Source organism: Bison bison, unplaced genomic scaffold (assembly GCF_000754665.1).
Source record: "Bison bison bison isolate TAMUID 2011002044 unplaced genomic scaffold, Bison_UMD1.0 scf7180017864295, whole genome shotgun sequence".
Taxonomy (NCBI): Eukaryota; Metazoa; Chordata; class Mammalia; order Artiodactyla; family Bovidae; genus Bison; species Bison bison.
Window position 1 is genome coordinate 1717205 of NW_011494867.1, and position 19524 is coordinate 1736728.

General features: G+C 43.4%; 1 protein-coding gene across 1 annotated transcript in view; it reads left to right on the plus strand.

Annotated features, from left to right (window-relative positions):
• Positions 1-4: 4 nt before the first annotated feature.
• Positions 5-19524, plus strand: part of ZNRF1 (zinc and ring finger 1, E3 ubiquitin protein ligase) — a gene marked incomplete at its 5' end in the record, with an annotated part of 87466 nt that continues 67946 nt past the window's right edge. The window contains one exon of the mRNA XM_010850853.1: positions 5-383. Coding sequence (XP_010849155.1) covers positions 5-383 — 379 coding nt within the window. The remainder of the gene's footprint in view (positions 384-19524) is intronic.

Genomic DNA, 19524 nt, shown 5'->3' on the forward strand with positions numbered 1-19524 from the left:
CTTCCCGGGGGTCTCCACCGACGACAGCGCTGTGCCCCCGCCGGGAGGGGCGCCCCACTTCGGGCACTACCGGGCGGGTGGCGGGGCCATGGGGCTCCGCAGCCGCTCGGTCAGCTCCGTGGCGGGCATGGGCATGGACCCCAGCTCGGCCGGCGGGGTGTCCTTTGGCCTCTACACCCCCGCCTCCCGGGGGGCCGGCGACGCCGAGAGGGCGCCCGGCAGCGGAGGGTCGGCGTCCGACTCCACCTATGCCCACGGCAATGGTTACCAGGAGACGGGTGGCGGTCACCATAGAGACGGGATGCTGTACCTGGGCTCCCGAGCCTCGCTGGCGGATGCTCTACCTCTGCACATCGCACCCCGGTGGTTCAGCTCGCACAGTGGTGAGTCCGCGGGCGCCGGAGGTCTCGGAGGGTGGGGTGCCAGGGAGGGCGCGCCGAGGTACCCCGCACCTTCGCACGCGTGCACGCAAAAGGTCTGGAGGTAGAGTGCGCGACCTGGGCTGGCTGTCGTCCCCTTGGTTCCCGAAGCCAAGGGATGAATGGAATACCCACGCTCTAGAGGCTTTCTGAGAGGCCGAGGAGAGCCAGGTGTGTGAGGACTTCAGGCGTTGGTTCACTTGTGGATGCCTGTTGAAGTCTCATTCATTGGCCTCCCCGTCCTCAGAGAAGTCTGGCTGATCGCAAGTCGGCCTCCGTGCTTCGTTTCTGTTACTGCTGCATTGTGCTGGGTGCACCGGTAACACAGAAGGATCCAATTTGACCGAGCATCTCAGACAAAGGATGTGAAAAGAAGATTGGGGCCAAGTGGGGTTTGGATGAGGGCACTTGCTCTTGCTGGAGAAGTGGGTGCCCAGTTTTGCGGCTGTGCTGAAAATCTGAATTGTTTAAAATGGAGCGGCCGACAGGCTGCTGCCATAGACAGGTGTGGCCTGCTGGTCGGAGGGCCCAGCCAGGGAGCCTCCCTGGGAGGCTTTGCGGGACCGGGGCTCTGGTTACCCGTGCTGCATGCAGTAGCAGCCTTGGCTCAGCGACTCTTGGATCCCTCCATCTTTTTTCTTCTCCTCCATGCTAAAGTGCTTGGGTATTCTGCATCTTTTTGTGACCAAGACATGGCAGTTCTCTTGCCCCGCTGTTGGCACATGTCAGGGGGAAAGGAGGAGTCAAAGGACCTGGATGAATTCATTTTGTGAACTTATGGTGACAGGTCAGCAAAAAGCTGGAAGAGGATTTCCTAGACTCTGGCAGGGCAGAAAAGACACTGGCAGGAGCTTCTGGAGGAAAACAGGTCTGTCTGCTTAGCTAACCTGAGAAACCAGGTTAGGCCTCCAGAAAATTGGTCAGAAGGGGTGTGGGGCCGCTATTTACTAATTGGTGAGTTGGAGTAAAGAAGTTAACATATTCAGACTCCTTTGGGTGACTTCAGAAAATTTAGATACTGTGTAGAAGAAAGATTGCTCTATGGAGGATTTATCTGTTGGATCACTGCTTGCTCTTGTGAAATAGGGGAGACACTTTGGATCTCTATTTCTGGAAATAATGTTAATTTTTTTTTTCAATTCTTTAAACTGATTGTGAAATGAGTTTTAGGGAGGAATAGTGACTAATTTAGGGTAATCCTTGAAAGTGGCTTTTAATTGCTAGGATGGAATTTTAATCCATGAACAGACTTCTAGATATCATGGACTCTGCCCTGAAGAGATGGAGGGTGTGATTACCTCTGGCACTTTCAGACATCATTTGATCAGCTTTAGACGTCTTGAACTTAGTAATCTTCCTTATAAAATTTGGTCCAGAAAGGGTCAGGTGTATTTTTGAGGTGATTGTAGTTAAGTCTTTAAGAGAACTGTCATTAGTGTCTGAGTTTAAACAGAAAAGCACGATAAGACAGTTCTCAAAAGTCACAGGTCGAATTTTGTGTGTAGAAGGAATGTAATCTTAGAGTAGGAGTTCCCTTTTTCCGCTCAAATTTCTTTTCTCTTTTACCAGAAAGTTCTTTTTCCTTATTCTGCCACCAGGTTCCATGCCAGAGTTATGAGCTTGGATTTGGATTCTAAAATTCAGACTCCTCAGCTGTAAAACCTTAATTTTTTTTTTTTTCTTTTTCCAGCTAGAGGTTAGGAAGAGCTGCTGAACCAGGGACTACAGGAAAAGTTGAAGCATATTAATCCTTTGAGGGATTGACATTGAAGTGTGTGTTGTAGGGGGCTGCTGTTAATATTTAGGGTAGCAGCATGGTCATCATAGGGCCATCCTGGCCTTTGTAGGCATTGAACATGCCTGGCTCTGCCCATTCAGTGCCCCCACAAATTTCAGAGCGCTCTTGGTTGGGGCTTGATTGAGAACCACTGCCTTAGGGATTTGTTGTTTTAGTCAAGTGAAATAATTAGTTTTTCCTGTGCAGCTCATTTGAGAGGAACTTTGATGCTTCTGTTCTTCTGCAGTGGTGGTTCTCTCTCGCCTTCTGAAACAGGCCACAGGCCCTTCCTTCCAGGACGTCCCTTTCCTCTCTTGTTCGCTGCTCGCTTGCTGTAAGACGAGGAACTTGTTTCCATCCTGGGGCCTTTGGGTAAGGTCCCAGCAGTTCTCACTCCTGTGTCTGAGGAGCAGAGGAGTAAGGGTTTCAGGGCATGGTTGACGAGGTGTCTGGAAGTTGTTGTGATGTTGTTGTTTGTGTTTCCAAGGTGCTTTTGGATCTCTTCATGGGCACAGAAAACAGTTGTCTGTGGAGTAAGTAGGGGAGTTCAGTGAGCACGAGGCTTCCTCAGAGGGAATGAACTGATGCTGTGTCAGGGGGCAGAATGCTAGGGTCCCAGGAGCTGTGACCTTGGACGAGACACCTCACCTCTTTTGAGTCTTGTCTTTGTTATTTTTAAAATACAGATACAGCCTGTAAAGGTTGTTCCCCAAATCCTGGGAGGATACATGGCAGTCACATTTGCCTCCGCCAGGGTTGTGACCCTAGCTTGCACACTCTGTTCTCTTTGCCTGGAAGGCTTTTCCTTCCATTCCATACAAGGATAACCTTTTATGATCCCTTTAGGCTTAACTTAAATTTCTCCTCAAGGACCACTCTTAAAAATCGCCTCCCTCCTGTCAGTCTCTCCCAGCACTCACCTGTTACCGTAATAGCAGTTAACACGCTTTATTTATCCATTTACTGTTTCTGTTTACTTGAACTGAACTTTTACTCCACAGGAGCAAGACTGTGCCTCTTGATCACTGTTCTAACTCCTACACTGCGTGTGCCAGGCACAAATATTTGTTGAGTGAATGAATTGAATGCTGTATGTCCATCATATCATTACTCATTACTGTAACAGTAGGAGGTAACATGGTTTTATTCCCATTTTACAGGTGAGGAAACTGAGGTGTAGAGGGAGGTTTAGGAACCCCCACAAGGCCAGACAGCTAATGGGAGGCAGAGCTGGGATTGCAGTGCAGGCCTGCCAGTGTCGGAATCCATTTGACCTCTTAGCCATTACCCTCTGCTTCCTCTCATCCTGAAACACAAGGAAGCTGGGGAACCTTGTGGAAATCTCACTGGCCTGCTTGTCAGAGGGCTGGGCTCCTCTCCTGCTCGGCTGCTCCTTCACTGCCTGACTTGTGACCTTGTGCAAGCGAGTCATTTCACCTTGAAGTCAATCATTTCTCCACCTGTTAAAATGGAGATAATACCTGCTCTGCCCACCTTACCAGGCCACTGTTGTGGTCTCACGAGAGGGTGTTTACGAAAGCCAAGTAACGTACAATGGGAAGTGGTTATCTTACAGGGGTCACTTCTGTAGTTCTCTGCCTTCTTTCACCTCCTCAGAATCTGCTGGGCAGAGAGACTTAGAATTGTGTGAACTCTTTGTCCAGAATGAAAGCAAGTGCTCTCTGCTGAAATCTGACCTGTATTGAAGGGGCCATCCATAATAACAAATGCCATTTGAGAAGAGCCGCCTAATAGAGTCTGAGTTCCTTCTTTTCACATTAAAATGTGTTTTGCTATAAGGCTTTTTACTCCTCTAATGGTTGTCTGGGTGGTATTCTGGAGGTCTGGTCATCCTTTTATAGTCCTGTTTAATTCAGAATGCAGATTGCCAAATGTGGGGGGAAAATACAGAGACCCAGCATGCTGGAAGGAAGAGGTTGCCTGTTTTCCTGGGCTGAGTATGAAATGGCTGGTCATTGAGATCTCCCTCCGCCATCTTAGTCATGTGTGTGTATACATGCATGTTCAGGAAACTGAACTGTTCTCTGTTGTCACCAGGCCATCAAAGGGGCCAGTAGAAGGTGACTTTTGGTAAGTCTTCGAACCTGCTAGCAGGATATCTCATGGGTTCTGTTTTGCTGACACTCTGGGGTTCTCAAGTGATTTGATCTTCTCTATTCTTAATTAGAGTTGCCAATCCCATTGAAGTACATCAGAAAGCCTCTTTGTGCCTCACTCTAGGTGTGTGCTGGATGTAATGGTCCTTTCCATGGATTCTGGAGAAGGAAAACCATTCCGTGGCCTCCAAGTAGCAGGATGAGTCCTTGCCCTGCAAAAGTTCTATCCTTAATGAAGACTAGTTTTTTTTTTGGAAGACTTTTTACAAAGAAGAGTTTTTAGTTCTCTGTTACCATGAGGGCTTGTTTGCTATAAAAGAAAAGTAGGGTTCCCTTGAGGAGAAGATCATTTCTTGAAGGTCACAGTTACTTCTTCCTCATTGGGGTTTGAAAGGTGTTGCAAAAAAACAGTGGTTTCACTCTGTTATGGGATGTGTACATTTTGCCATTAAACAGACACACACCCCCAAACAGGTCACAAGGAATACTCTCTGAGCCAAAGCCACTCTTTACCAGAAATGCAGCTCTAGTTGCTTTTGGGAAAAGGAACATGCTTTGTATTTTACAGATATGATATTCAACCCAAGTTTATTGGGCACTTATATTTTAGCAAACCCAATTTTAAAACTAAACTTCAATTTTGACAGTTTCAAAATTGGGGGAAATGTCATAGGGAAGTGGTGGTAACTTAAATGGGCTCTTGGTCTTGCTCTTACTAACCCTTAAGTAGGGGGTGTTTTTAATGACTGGGTCACTGAGGTTGTGGTACCAAAATCTCGAAGTTAGTCCAAAACTTAAATCCTGTTACTAGTCTTGTAATGAATGCTTACAAATTTTCGTCTGTCTCTTTTCCAAGCTTTGTCATGGCCTGTCTCAATCAAATGGTTCCTAGTGATGATGGTGGGTGTAGGCTTGAGTATGAGACCTGGCAGTTTTCACCTCTGAATCTTTATTTCCTCATAAGGTCACATGCTTATCCTTGAAACCAACAGTTGGGCTCCTGATTTTGATAGGTTGAATGGATGAGGGGTGAGTTGTGGGTGTGAGTGAATAACCTGAAGAGCAACCCTCAAGTGTGAAGCAGATAAAGAACCAAGTTGAATCTTAAAGCAGCAGCTGGGGTACTTATAGACTGGTGAGACTGTTTACCTTGAGATCTCCCTGGAGTTGCTGGAATCAAGAGTATAGCCTTGCTCTGCTGGGAGTAAAGAGGAAGGAGGAGTTGGCTGCGCCCTGTAAAGTTAGAGGAAGCATGGTAAGAATTTATAGTGCACTCCCAAATCTGTAGTGAGAAGGAGGCAGATGCGAACACTGAGCTCTCCTGATTTCTGTGAATGGTTCACAGGGTTTGCAAACTTGACTCTGCCCAGTATTCTCCAGAGCCTCGTTAACAAATGCAGCTCCCAGAGTTCAGTAGAACCTGAATTTGTCACAAATGATCCTAAAAATATAGTCAGAATACCCTCTATAAATGAAAGGCACCCCTACCATGGATTTAACTTTTCTCTCCCCAGAGAACTCCAAATGCTTTTCTTATGCATTCATCCCTTTCAACATCTCTAAACTAGATTCCCAAGTGGAATCCACACAGATCTTATCTTCTATTGCTCCCAGAGGGTATATCCACCCAGAAAAGCATTGTTCACTCTTTGGCCGTTTTCTTTCATGCGGTACCAAGGGTTTTTCTCCTTAAGGCAGGCCTGAGCTGGTCTGCCCTAGTCCCCAGACGCTCTGAACAGAAGGTGGTTGGGGCAGGGTCCCCTCCTCCGTGCTTCTCCTCCCCTGGTTTTTCTCCTGAGGTGTGTTTGCTGTTAGCTGCCTGTGCTGCAGGAGGGCTTCCTGAGTTATATCCTCTTTCTTCTATCCCCAGCCGGGAAGCTAGACAAGTCAAGATCTTAGGATAAATCCAGACTTTAATGTGGACAAAGCACCTTTTTCATTTTATTTTTTAATTGACAAAGTATGAAACTGTATGTGTAGATCTGTTGAACTAAGACATTGATTTATTCAACTGAGATTGATTGCTTCCAGTATCCTTAGGTGCTGGGCATATATACTTATGGTGAAGGTGATTAGCATTACTTTGTTCTTTCTAAGAATTTTTGCTTCCTCACTCCTCTGAGAGAGAGTCTGAATACTGCAGCCTGTGGAAGATTTGACCTTCTTCTTCGTTCCTCTGTTGAACACACAGACAGATTCATGTGCTTGTCCATGAGGCTGCTACGGGGATGGTCTCCTCCCTACTCTTGGGTCACACTCTCCCTTCTTTCCTCAGTCCTCTGTCTGGGCTGGGGCAGGTCATCTGTTCTTTGTGTTTCCAGGCAAGAGCCTACTAAGAAGAAATTCCTCATATGTGCCAACACGAGCGGTCCTCTTCTCAATGGAAATTGCAAAAGAAAAACATTTTTTTGAAATTATCTTTGCCCTTCCGTATCTTTGTCATCCCTAGAGCCTCTTTTCTTTCTGGTCACTGAACACTGTTTTCTGGAAGCCTTATTCACCACCCTTTTAACCCATGTCTGTGAAATTTATCCTAAGCCAAAATGTACTTAAGGAAATGTAAGTAAGAGTGTTTCCTTCTTGGTGTTGTGTTTGTCTGTGAGCTCCACGACATTGACACTTTAGCGCTGTTTTAAGTAATTTTTGAAGGCAACGCTGGTGACCAAAATGTTATTTCTCCCCCAGAAATTTTAAAATCTGTGTTATATTTGAGGTGTGTGTTTTTTGTTTTTGTTTTTTTTACCCAAAGTAAAGAATATAGAATGTTCCATGCTGAAAGACTTTACGTGGACTTTGGCTGTTGAGGTGATACCTTAGTCTCTGAAGGATAATCTTTGGAGAAACCTCTCCTTGCATTTCCGTGTATGTGGCCTCTTGGTCTTGGTGAGTTACACTCGGCTTACCATGGCCCCAGCTTGCTTATCGATCATACCTTCAGCCCTCTACAAAATGTAATTAAATAAGCCATGCTTCAAAAAGTTATTCTGTAATTAGTCACCTCTGTATTGTACAGTGTCTTTTAAGGTCGAAGTTGATTTTTAGCATGTGGAGAAACTTAAATCTGGAGTCGCCCACACGATCTGAGACAGAGGTAGGAGAATGCAAGACTGAGCCCCCCAAGACCTTAGCCAGCTTGGTCATTTTGCCCACATTTCTCCAGTGTTTGGAGAACACCCCTAATCCCTACCCCTGCTGAGATGGTGCTTTTCCTTAGAGAAAGCTACTAGGATTCTTTATCTTGATTCCCACCTTAGTACTCCAGGAATCCTGCAAGGATTTGAGGGAGCCCTAGGGATTCCAGTCTAGACCGACGGAGCATTTGGTTTACATAAATACAAATGAGTTTTCTGTAATACTGTTTTATTCTCTTTAGATCATACACACTTCTAATGCCCTCAGAGGTACAGCACCATCTAAGTCAGCTTTTCAAAGAAACTTTGTGACAACACTGCCCACTACTGTAATAAGCATTACGAAATGTAACGTTAGATTTCCTCAATCCTGGTCAGAAATGGCTGAAAGATTCATACCATTGCAGCCAGTTGCCCTGGCGAACTCTGGTTAAATTCAAGGCCTGTGTTCAGGATTGGCTTGCAGACTAGCTGCCTTCCATCTTAATATCTGAACAAGCCCAGTCATGTTGGCTGTGTTTAATCCGTCCATTTCCTACCTCCTCTCAAATGCAGAGACCAAATGCAATGTGAAAGAATAGTGGATCTAAGCATCTCCAGTATTCTGAGGTATAGGAATCTCCTATGAAGTGGCAGACCTTTGAGAAATAGTATTATGAGCTGTTCTGTTTTTGCTGTGGCTTTGGAAAACCTTTGGATTCTTCTACTGAACATTTGTTTGGAAAAAAAAATCTTTTTAATGAAACAGTGTGAGTCACAAAGCAGCCACTCCTTCTCATAATAGCATTTCTCACCAGGGGAATTTTTGGTAGCTGTTGGGGGAGGATTTGAGTAGGTTGTGGAAGATAAATCCCTCGGTTGAACATAGCCAAAGGGCTGCCATATCAGAACTCTGGTGCTTTCCGTGCTGACAGCAAGCCCTGAATTCAAAGTGCAGGACAGCAGAATAGAATGAGGAAGGCCTGTGCTTAGAGAACTGTCACAGTAACCTGACCAATGAGATTGGCATTTGAGCATTCAGACTCTTCATTAAAACAGCATTGTAGTGTAAAAGGACCATGAAACAGAGTCCTTGGGTTAGAGGGCCTGAGGCTGTGTACTAGAACAGAATTTCTGGATTAAGGGATGACTGTGGTCCTAATGATGAGACTCATAAAAGCCACGAGCATGCCTGCTTCTTCTCCATTGTGAAATGGTGGCATGGCGCCTGGTGCTGACCACCTCACACAGAGAGGATTCGCCCAGGGTCTGTGCTCTTATGACTTCAGGTTTAATAAAGCACTTAGAATAACACTCAGTGAACCCTTGAGCCAGTGTCTTTGTGGGATGGTGAAGAGGGGATGCTAGAGACACCAAGACTTAAAACAAGCCAGGGTTATACTACCAACATCCAGAATGCCTGTCTTCAGCCTCTCTGCCCCGCCAGAACCCGAGTTTTCACCATTTCCAACTTGAGTGACTTAACAGTACTTCTTCGGTCCTCGTGTCTGAACCACGTCTTATGTAAGCTACAGACGAAGGAAAGTCTGAAAGGTTATTACAACTGTTGAGATTTGCTTTCCTTTGGAAAGTCAGAGCTGTCTCCATTCCGTGTTTTCCTGGCTTTGTACTTTTCTTCAAAGCCTTTTACCAGTTCCAAGTCTCCAGAGCTCAGTGAGGGGGAACAGGAAGCCAGTGTTTGATGCCTAAGAGCCAGCAATAACTAAGAGAAAAGGGCAGAAGCAGGGAACTGGGAGGGGGAGTTGTGGGCCTTGAAGGTATCCAGGCCTCTAGGATTGTAGATACATCCTGCAGAGATGACTTTAACCAACTTGCTCAAACAAGGAAAAAGCAGTAGGAACCTCTGTTCTGATAATTCAAATTTCTCTTAGATGGTATAGTGGGGCTCAATATTTTTAATTGATGGCATGATTACAAAATACCTTTTCCCTAAGGAGTTCAAAACAATTTGTAAAACATGATTATCACTTATATAAAATAGCGGAATAACTTTGCTCTCTTTTCCTGGAGGGTCCCCAGGGTACATCTTGTCATGGGATCCAGGCTGGAGCCTGCCCCTTCCTTTTCCTGTCCGTTCACATTAGATGAACTCTGTGAAGCCCCAGTCCTGTGACTGCAAGATGGAAGGGTCACAGGGGTTTGTGCTATTTTAGTTTTGGTTTCACTTGCACATTTTAGGAAATCAAATAGTGGTGTGACTCTGAATAGGAATTCTTGTCTCTTGGAATCTTTTCAAAAATGAGCTGTTTGAGGCTTTCAAGAGAGAATGTGCTTACCTACCAAGCAGATAAGTAAATAGAACGTTATAGATGTAATTGTGTGGCCCTCGTGCAGTTCACAGGTTTCTCCTTCCCTTCCCGAAGGTAACCTCTGCCCTGATTCTCCTGTTGATCATCCTGTGTATGTTCCTACTTTTTACTCCCTGTTTTTATCCGAAATAGTATTTACAGTATTCAATTTAAACTTCATAATGTCTCATCTTGTTATATCTCTGTCTATAGATACACCTCAAGATTGGATTTGGGCTCTGTAAATCCACTGTACTATTTGCTGCTCTAACACGTTCGTCTTTGTTGCTCTTCTCTATTGTATGAATATAGCACAAATATCACCATTTATCCATCCATTCTCTTGGATATCAGTGGATATTAAAGTTATTTTCAGTTTGAGAATATTTTGGTGTTTCCTTGCATATTTGAGTGAGAGTTTTTCTAGAGTACATTCTTAGTCATGAGATCGCTGGGTCATAGGCTCATCAAGAGGCTCCAACTCTTGATTAAATACTGCCCAGTAGATGACCAGTGTGCTGGTACCAATTTTATACTCCCCAGACAGCATATATTCACTTGTTCCAGGTTCTTGCCAAAACTTGATATTGTTATACTTGAGTTTTTGGCAAGCTCTAGTAAGTGCGAGATGGTGTATCATTGTGATTTTTGTTATTTATATACTTGACCTAATATTTACATCTAATTAATATGCTAATACGTTTTAAAATGATCATGCTTGTGTCTTTTATCCATATTGGATGGTTCCTCCTTTGCTTACTGGGCCATATAATATGAATTTGTTTTTGTTTCCTTTGTAGACACATCTGAAGCATGTTATACAGATGTATATCTCCCAGTTTGTGGGTTATCTCTTTATTCTCTTTGCAATTTCTTTTGGTTAATTTACCTTTAATGTGATATTCCAATGTTTTCCCTCATGGCTTATGCATTTTGTGTCTTAAGAAAGGTCTTTCCCTGAGGTCAGAGAGATATCTTATATTGTTTTCTGAAAGTTTCTGAATTTTGTCTTTCATATTTCAGTCCTTAAGCTATGGAGAACTAAGTTGTTTGAATGGGATAAGATATGGATTCTTTTCCTTCTTCCATATGAATAGCCAGCTCTCCCAACAGCAAGTGAAGAATGGTAAAGCCTTTTCCTGCTGATTTGCAAAGCTACCTTTATCAAGTTTCCAAACACCTCTGTCAACATAATCAAGTTTTCTTCCAGGCGTAGGTTTGGTCCTGGGCTTTTCGTTCTGCTCCATTGGCCAAGTTGTCTATCCTTGTGCTAATACTTTCTTAATTACTGTAGTTTTGTCTTGCTGTGTGGAAAGGCAAATCCTTTCAACTTGTTATTTATTCTCTTTCAAAGCTGTGTTGTCTAAATAAAGCTTTCTAGGGGACAAAGAGGGGAATCTGGATAGAATCAGCAAAATGAAGTACGGAGTATCAGGAACTGCGCTGTTTATAGCTGTTTTTCTTAGTGATAGGACATCTGGCAAGCTGACCCTAGTGGGCAGTTACAAATGTTTTCCCCTACTATATTGCACAAACAATAACATTTCCCTATGTCTTTGTATTGCAAGCAGCAGAATAAACAGTTCTGTATGTTACAGACAACAACAATAAAAACAATACAAACTGGTTAGTTATTTTTGGTGCTTTTTGCTTCCATATAAAATTTAAAATCAGCTTTGACAGCTTCTGTGGGGAAGGAACTGTTAGGATATTTATTGGAGTTTTACATTGAGTTTATCAATTGCCGTCTTTATAAAATTGGGTCTACCCATGAATCTGATGGGAATGGACCTAACAGATACAAGAAAAGAATTTTTTTTTTTTACTTTTTTTAAACTTTGAAATAATTTCAGACTTACAGAAGGAGAAGGCAATGGTGACCCACTCCAGTACTCTTGCCTGGAAAATCCCATGGACGGAGGAGCCTGGTAGGCTGCAGTCCGTGGGGTCGCGAAGAGTGGGACACGACTGAGCCACTTCACTTTCACTTTTCACTTTCATGCATTGGAGAAGGAAATGGCAACCCACTCCAGTGTTCTTGCCTGGAGAATCCCAGGGACAGAGGAGCCTGGTAGGCTGCCGCCTATGGGGTCTCACAGAGTCGGACATGACTAAAGCTACTTAGCAGTAGCAACAGCAGCAGACTTATAGAAAAGTTGCAAAGTGCAAAAAAAATATTGCATTTCCATTAGCCAGAATTTTCAAATGTTACTGAAAAGACTTAAGTAATTGAATATCCACCAAGTTCTTGACTTTGCAAAGCAGCTTACATTCCTAATACATGAAGCATCTCAAGTCTGAGGAATCTACATTGATCTGTTGCTAGAAATGGGAAGACCACATGATGTTAAAGTGACGTGGCTAGGCCTCACATGGAGATCTGCTTGCTTCAGAGCTGGTCTGTGTCCTTACGAGATTGATGTAGATCAGGTCCCAGTCTCTGCTTCCCAGGTGTGTGCTGTGCTGTGATCTCATCTGGTAAAAGAGGACCTTCTTGCTTTCAGTTGAGAGTCTTAGACAGCTAGAGGCTGGGTAATTCCAGTCAAGTCTGCCTCAGTATCACCTGAGAATGTCTTTTGGAGCCTTGACTTGTCCGAGTCAGAGGTTCCTGTCTGGGGGATGCCTGCAATGAGACACGCCTTCCTGAAGACACCTGTACTTACCAGTGCACAGGAGACACCCCTTCTTGGGAGAGGCAGTGTGGGGTGGTGGTTAAGGTTAAGTGAGACATAATAATTCTTTCGTATGTACTTTGTATCAATTTATTGAGCTTACTGACATATCCACCTCTCTCAAAACAGTGCCCAGCGGATAGTAAGTGATCAGTAAAAGTAACTACTTAATGTCTCTGGGTAAAACTGAGTGATTATCTGAAGATCTCGAATCTTTTTTCATTAGATTTATCCATGGGTACGTTATAGTTTTTGTTATTGCTGTAAGTAGTATTTAAAATGTTTTTATAACTACTTCAGGTTTCTGGTATATTCAGCAGACTTGCTCAACTCGTGTAGGTCTAATTGTTTTAATGGAAAGCATCTACAGAGAAAATCCAAGCGAGTCACATTGGTAAATAATAACTGTTTTGTTTCTTCTTTTCTAATTCTCTTGTGTGTGACTCCTCTTTCCTGCTTTAGGATTACTGACAACTTCCTGTGTTAGAGTTTATTTGAATCTATATAACCATGGGCATTCTTGTTTTCCTCCTAGTGAAGAAAGTGCTTCTTGCATTAAAAGCATTGTCTGTGTTTTTGTTGGATAGTGTTCATTCCCTCAAAGGTGAATTCCCTTGTGTTCTTAATTTGTTAAATTAAATATTACAAATGGCTATTTTATCAGATTTTCCCTTGCATTTATTCAGATTGTTTTTCTTTATTATTTCACGTACTTTTTCTTTTGGTCTATTTTGTTTGGTATTAATGTCAGTATTCTTTTTGTAACTGTTGGCTGGTGTCTTTTCCTGTCTTTTTATTTTCCGTCCCTGTGTCCTAATGTCTTAGATGTATCTTCTGTAGATGACAGACAGTTGGATTTTTTTTCAAGCTAATCCAAGACTTTTAATTGGCAAATTTAATTCATTTAAAAAATACTGTGAATACAACTGTGTTAATTTAATATCTTACTGTATATAGTTATCTTGTGTTATATATCATGTATTTTGTTTGTGTTTTTTTGCTTTCCTTCCTTCTACTGTATAAGTTTTCTTTATCTCCATTTGGGAGCTTTCAATTCTTTTAGAGGCTACTCTTAAATTTTTGGCCTGCATGTTTGAAAATAATCTAATGTGAAATTAATATCACTTCTCTCTTCCCAAATAAAAAAGAACCCACAGTTTGTCTTAAACATTGTTGAGATTGAGTATTCTAATTCCACTTCATTCTGTTTTTATACTCTAGAATTAGCCTCTTATTTGATAATGTCTGCTTGGTTGGAGTCACCCACCTGCTTAGCAGATTTTTTGCCTACTGTTCCTTCTTTCATCATACTTCATCCTTCTGAGTTAATTTCCTTCTTGTAGAGGTAGGCATTAAATTTTTTCAGTGAGAATATGTTAAACATAAACACTTTATACAGTTTTTATGTATTTATTTTTGGCTGTGCTGGGTCCTCGTTGCAGCACATGGGCTTTCTCTAATTGCAGTGAACGTGGGCTGCTCTCTAGTTGGGTGCGTGGGCTTCTTGTGGTGGCTTCTTCTGTTGCAGAGCATGGGCTTCTGGGCACTGTCTAGCTTCGGTAGTTATGGTGTGCGGGCTCAGTGGGTATGGCTCATGGGCTCCAGAGTGCAGGGTCAGCAGCTGTGGTAAATACCCATAGCATGTGAGGTCTTAGCTCCTGGACCAGGGATCGAACCCATGTCTCCTGCATTACAGGAGGATTCTTTTTTTTTTTTTTCGTCGTTTATTTGACTGTGCCAGGTTTTAGTTTTGGCGTGTAGGATCGTTTCAGTTCTGCTGTGTAGGATCTAGTTTCCTGACCAGGGATTGAACCCAGGCCCCTTGCTTTGGGAGCACAGAGTCTTAGCCAGTGGAATACCAGGAAAGCCCTGGCAGGTGGATTCTTAACTGCTAGACCACCAGGGAAGTTCCTAAACACTTTCTTTTTTTTGCTTGCAAATAAAAAAAGTTTTTATTTGCTGTAACTATTGAGTGATAATTTAGCAGAGTATAAAAATCTGTTTTGGCAGTAGTTTTTTTCTCAGCAATTGGGCAATGTTATTCCATTTCATTATCTTCTAGCTTTTAATATTGCGGTTGAGAATTCTGATTCTCAGCTCTAAACAGTTAATTTGTGTTTTCTCTTAGTTGCTTTATTATCTTTGTTCCTGGTATTCTGCAAACTTACTGTTGTATGTCCAGGGTTTGATCTGTTTCTATATTTCTTGCTTGCTGTTTGTCCTTGAATATGAGAGTTCATGTCTTTCAAAGTGTATCCATGTATCCCTTCATATTTTGCCTTTGTTTGATTGTCTCCCATTTTTCCTTTTGAGAATCTTTGAAGTCATGTATTGGACCTTTTTCTTCTATCCTTCGTGTTTCTTAAACAGTTCCATATTTTCCAACTCTTTATTTCTGTATGCCGCACTCTTTCTTATTGCTTCCCTGGTGGCTCAGACAGTAAAGCATCTGCCTGCAATGAGGGACACCTGGGTTTGATCCCTGCATCAGGAAGATCCCCTGGAGGAGGACATGGCAGCCCACTCCAGTATTCTTGCCTGGAGAATTCCCATGGACAGAGGAGCCTGGCAGGCTGCAGTTCATGCTGTCGCAGAGTCAAACATAACTAAGCACTGACTGACTGACCTTTGAGTACAGTCTTTCTTTCTTACCTACTTTTTTTTAACCTGCTCATTGAGTTTTATGTTTCATTGAACATTTTAAATTCCTTGTAGGTTGCTTACTTTTTTGCTTCACTTGTGTAAAAAGACTTTTTCATGAGTAAATCTTTTCTGGTTCTAGTTTTTCTCTTTGGGAAAATCAGTGGGGTTAGCTAGCTGTGTTCTGTTCGCTTCCTGCTCAGAAGTTCCATAAAGCCCTGTCAGTGGCATCATGCTGTTGAGTGAACACTATGGACAGGGAAGCAGGAAACTGGAAGCCCGTCATCATTTTGTTCTCTACGCCCGGAGGAAGAGTACCTGCTGAGTCACATAGGGCCGACTGTCAGCACTGCGCCTCCTGGGGCTCACGGCTGTGGCGGGCTCTGTTTCTATGGCAGTAGAGGACCTAACTCTTCCTCTGTCCTCGGGATATGCAGAGGGAAGTTACAGGGTAAACTTTCAGAGCTTTCCTTTTTTTTTTCCATGAGGCTGGATATATTCTCTTTCTTCTGTCCAGTATAGTAGCCTCTAGTCATGTATGGCTATTTAAATTACCGTCAATTAAAGTTTGGAATTTCCTTTGAGTCCCGGGGCGGCGGAGCCTGGTGGGCTGCCGTCTATGGGTTCGCACAGAGTCGGACACGACTGAAGCGACGCAGCAGCAGCAGCAGCAGTAGCCATATTTCAGGTGCCCAGGAGCCACGGATTGCTAGTGAGGACTACAGTTGGACAGCACAGATACAGAACATTTTCATTGTAGCAGGAAGTTGTCTCGGACAGGGCTGTTCTGAACTCTTCCGTAGTATTCTTATGGTAGACAGAATGGGTAAATGTAGTTTCACAAAGTGAACTTGTTGATAACCAGCACCTGGAAGTCTTTCCTTCGAGTTATCCCCATTCTGTCCTGTTAGTATGTGGGAAGAGCACGGGAAGGCTGCTGCACTCTGAGAATGATGCACGGGGAGTGGTAAAGCCCAGCTTACTTGTCTTACCTGTCATTTGATACCTTGGGGAGAGGGTAAGTAGAGAAGTGAATGAAGCTAATGTTGAATAAACTTTGGGGAATGTGGAAAAGGTTTACTGCATGGGTCTATTGATTTTATGCAATTGTGATTAAACTGAGAACAGGGAAGATGGATTGTGAGTGGAGAAAACCAGCCCAAGGTCTTATCACTTGACGTTTGACTCAGATTGGAAATTCCTTGTAATGAAACCATCTTTCTCCACCCGCTTAAATTGCCATGTCATTTTCCTTTGAGTTGCAATAGAACCTTCAGGATTCTCAAGAAAAGAGGTACCTCCTTTCTCCACCCCCTCTCCCCACCACATACACACACCCACACCTTCTTCAAATTTAGCAACATTTCACAGTGACTGGACTCAAGATAGACCAAAAATAAGAACAATGTGGGTCACACTAGGTGGCCCCAGCAGGTTGTAAAGAGAGGGCAAGAGCCAGTGACCCTCACCTTGTTTTTTGCCTGTGAAAAAGAACTGCTGAAAACATACTTTACGGGTCTTCCTGGGTGGTTCAGTGGCCAAGACTCTGCATTCCCAATGTAGACGGGGTTTGATCCCTGGTCAGGGAACTAGATCCCACGTGCCACAACTAAAGATCCCACATGCTGGTGCAGGCAAATAAATATTTAAAAAATAACCCAAAAACATACTTCAGTCTTTATTATGGAGGCTGCAGGGACTCAGCATCCTCAACAAAGTGCTCAGGTGCCCAATTCAGACTAACTAGCTGGAGTTGGCATGTGAGACTAAGCCCTTTGTTTGTTAGGATTTGAACTTGAAGTTTGCTATTCTGAGAAGGAGCATTGTTCTGGTTGATTGCAGAGTACCTATTATGAGCCAGATATGGTAGTTGAGAAATTTTAAAAGCTCTATCTGGAGTATGCATGGCTCATGCTATAGAGTAGGTACCTAAATAAAAGTTGTTCAGTGAACATACATATGAAAAAAGGATGTTAATTTTAGAGGTGAAGATAGAGGTAATTTTATGGGAAAGAATCCATTATTTATTAGTTCATCCTGGTGGATTTTGTAGGGTTGGCAAAACTAGCTTAGAGGTGACTTTTTGGAAGAAATTAATCTGAAAGAAAAAGATAGCTTGTAAGATGACCGGGAGGGGTTTAGAAAGAATTCAGACAGCATTTCTAGAAGAAAAAAGGTTGTAAAAGAGGGAAACGTCCTATAACAGGCTGGAAAGGATAAGGTTTTGGAAGAAGCTGCAAAGGATGAACTAATAGGCGCTTGGCCTATTAGAAAAAGAAGTTAACAGGCCTTTATGGTTTCTAGATTAGCAGTTTTTTGTTTTTCAAGCAAATCTGGAAGCATAAGTTCTTCCTAGGTTTTTTTCCCTGTCACAGAAATAATCAGAATATTCACTGTAAAGATTTCAAACATACAGAAAGTGAAAGTTCTCTATGATCTCTTTGGTATGTGTTTCTCCAGATTTTTGCTTGCCCCTGTGGACTAATACGTTTAGAACGGTAGAAATCACATTCTGCTTACCTCATTTCACAGCCTCTGTCTTTCATTTAATTTTTTCTTCATTGTTCCACGTCGTTCCTGCTTTTGTTTCGTTTTTGTCTCTGTTGTAATTTCCGGAAACTTGTGCCTGTTGGTGGGGAAGCTATTCAAAGTGGATCTCTTCCCTTCACCTTCCAGCTGTTGTGCCTCTTTGAGTGAACTCACAATGTCACAGGTTGATGCCCAGGAAGTTTGCCCCCAGAGAGCTTTTACCTTTTTACGTCTTTGCTAGAGACCATGCCTCTCATTTGGTCAGACTTCCTTAACTGTAAGTTATTAACAGGATGTCACAGGGAGAGATCACATAGCCCTTCCTGTAAATTTAGTTTGTTCTCAGTAGAGCAATTAAATTATAAACTAGAAAGAACCCAGAGCTCAGCTCCAAACACCAAGAGCGTTTGGTGTGTAGAGAACTCCAGGCAGCAGGCTTCACAGGGCCCCACTCTCTCCCAGCCTTCAATCCTGAAATAATCCGAGTATGTTCACCTTGTTCCCGAGTTTATGGCTTCTTCCCATTTTTAATTCTGATGTGATAACTGGTTCTGCCAGTTAGCTGGACTTAGAGCATAAGAAATTTTTACCTTGGATGCACAATCTGAGCTGCCCTAAAAGAAAGCAACAGGTGGGGCCCAGGGTGGAAACATTTCAAGCCAGGCCTGTGTGAGGCAGCTAATCTCAGGGCTCTGCACTCGGCGGGTGCTTTTGCTTCCTCGGGGTTCTGCAAACAAACTGTCAGACAGGCAGCATGCCAGTGGCGCCTGCAGCAACCCACTGGGACCCGACACTGGTGGGATCCCGCAGAGGAGTCTGTCAGGTGACAGGCAGGAGAACTGATTCTCCTCCTCCTCCCAGGGACCTGTGGAGCAATAGAATGACCAGTAACCAGGCATCTTATTTGAACTGTAGAAGTCTGGTCTCTTTTAAATGGACATGTGAAATGTTCCTAAATTAAAACAACACCCTTTCCTAGGGTGTTGTTTTTTTTAAGGATGTTGCTATTCCATGTGACTATCAAGGCCACCTGTGTGGGCAGGAAGCTGGCACAGAACTTAGAAATTGAGTTTCAGTTGAAATGGAACCCATTACCCAACAGCACAGTTCATGTTTATGGAGTTCCTGTGAGCTCACAGCCCTGTTGGATGGCACGTGTTATTTCTCCCATGTTCCCAGGAAGTGGAGAAACAGGAGCAGAGTGGGGAAAGTACTTGGAAGAATTCTGTAATGACTTGAGCCTGAGCCAGGCTTCATACTTGAGTCTTTGAACTCTTCCGTACTGAGTAGACTGTTCCTTTTATAACAGTCTGTTTTTTGTTGGTTATTGCAGTTTTTAAAAATAAGGAATGTGCACAACCTTAAACAGTAGTATGCGAAGCAATGCTGCTAATGGCAGACATTTATTCGTGGCTTACTAAGAGCCAGGCAGAGTTGCATGGGGCACAGATCTCCCCTGGTCCGGGAAGATCCCATGCGGACATGACCAAAAAACAAACAGGGAAAACCTCTCTTTCCTTGATTCTCTGATTTAAAAAACAAACAGGGAAAACCTCTCTTTCCTTGATTCTCTGATTTTTCTCTTTCTGGTCTCCTTGCACCCACTCTAATCAGGTGTGTTTGTCCACACGTCTCTGTCAAAACTGTTCTTGTCAAGGTCACTGAGAACCTTCACGTCTGCTCAGTCAGTGGCTGCGTCTCAGCGCTCAGCTCGGGAAAGCCAGGTGCGTTCGGCGGGTGGATCTTGAGACACTTGGTTCACGTGCTTCCAGGATACCATGCTCACCTAATTCTCTTGTTGCCGCTCACTGATCACTCTACCTCTGGTGTTGAAGAGAGGGGGCGTAGTCCTTGGACCACGTCTCATTTTTTTGTATAGCAAAACCCTGGAGAAGTCTTTGAGAATACTGGTTATAAATACTGTGTATATGCTGATAACTCCAAAATTTAC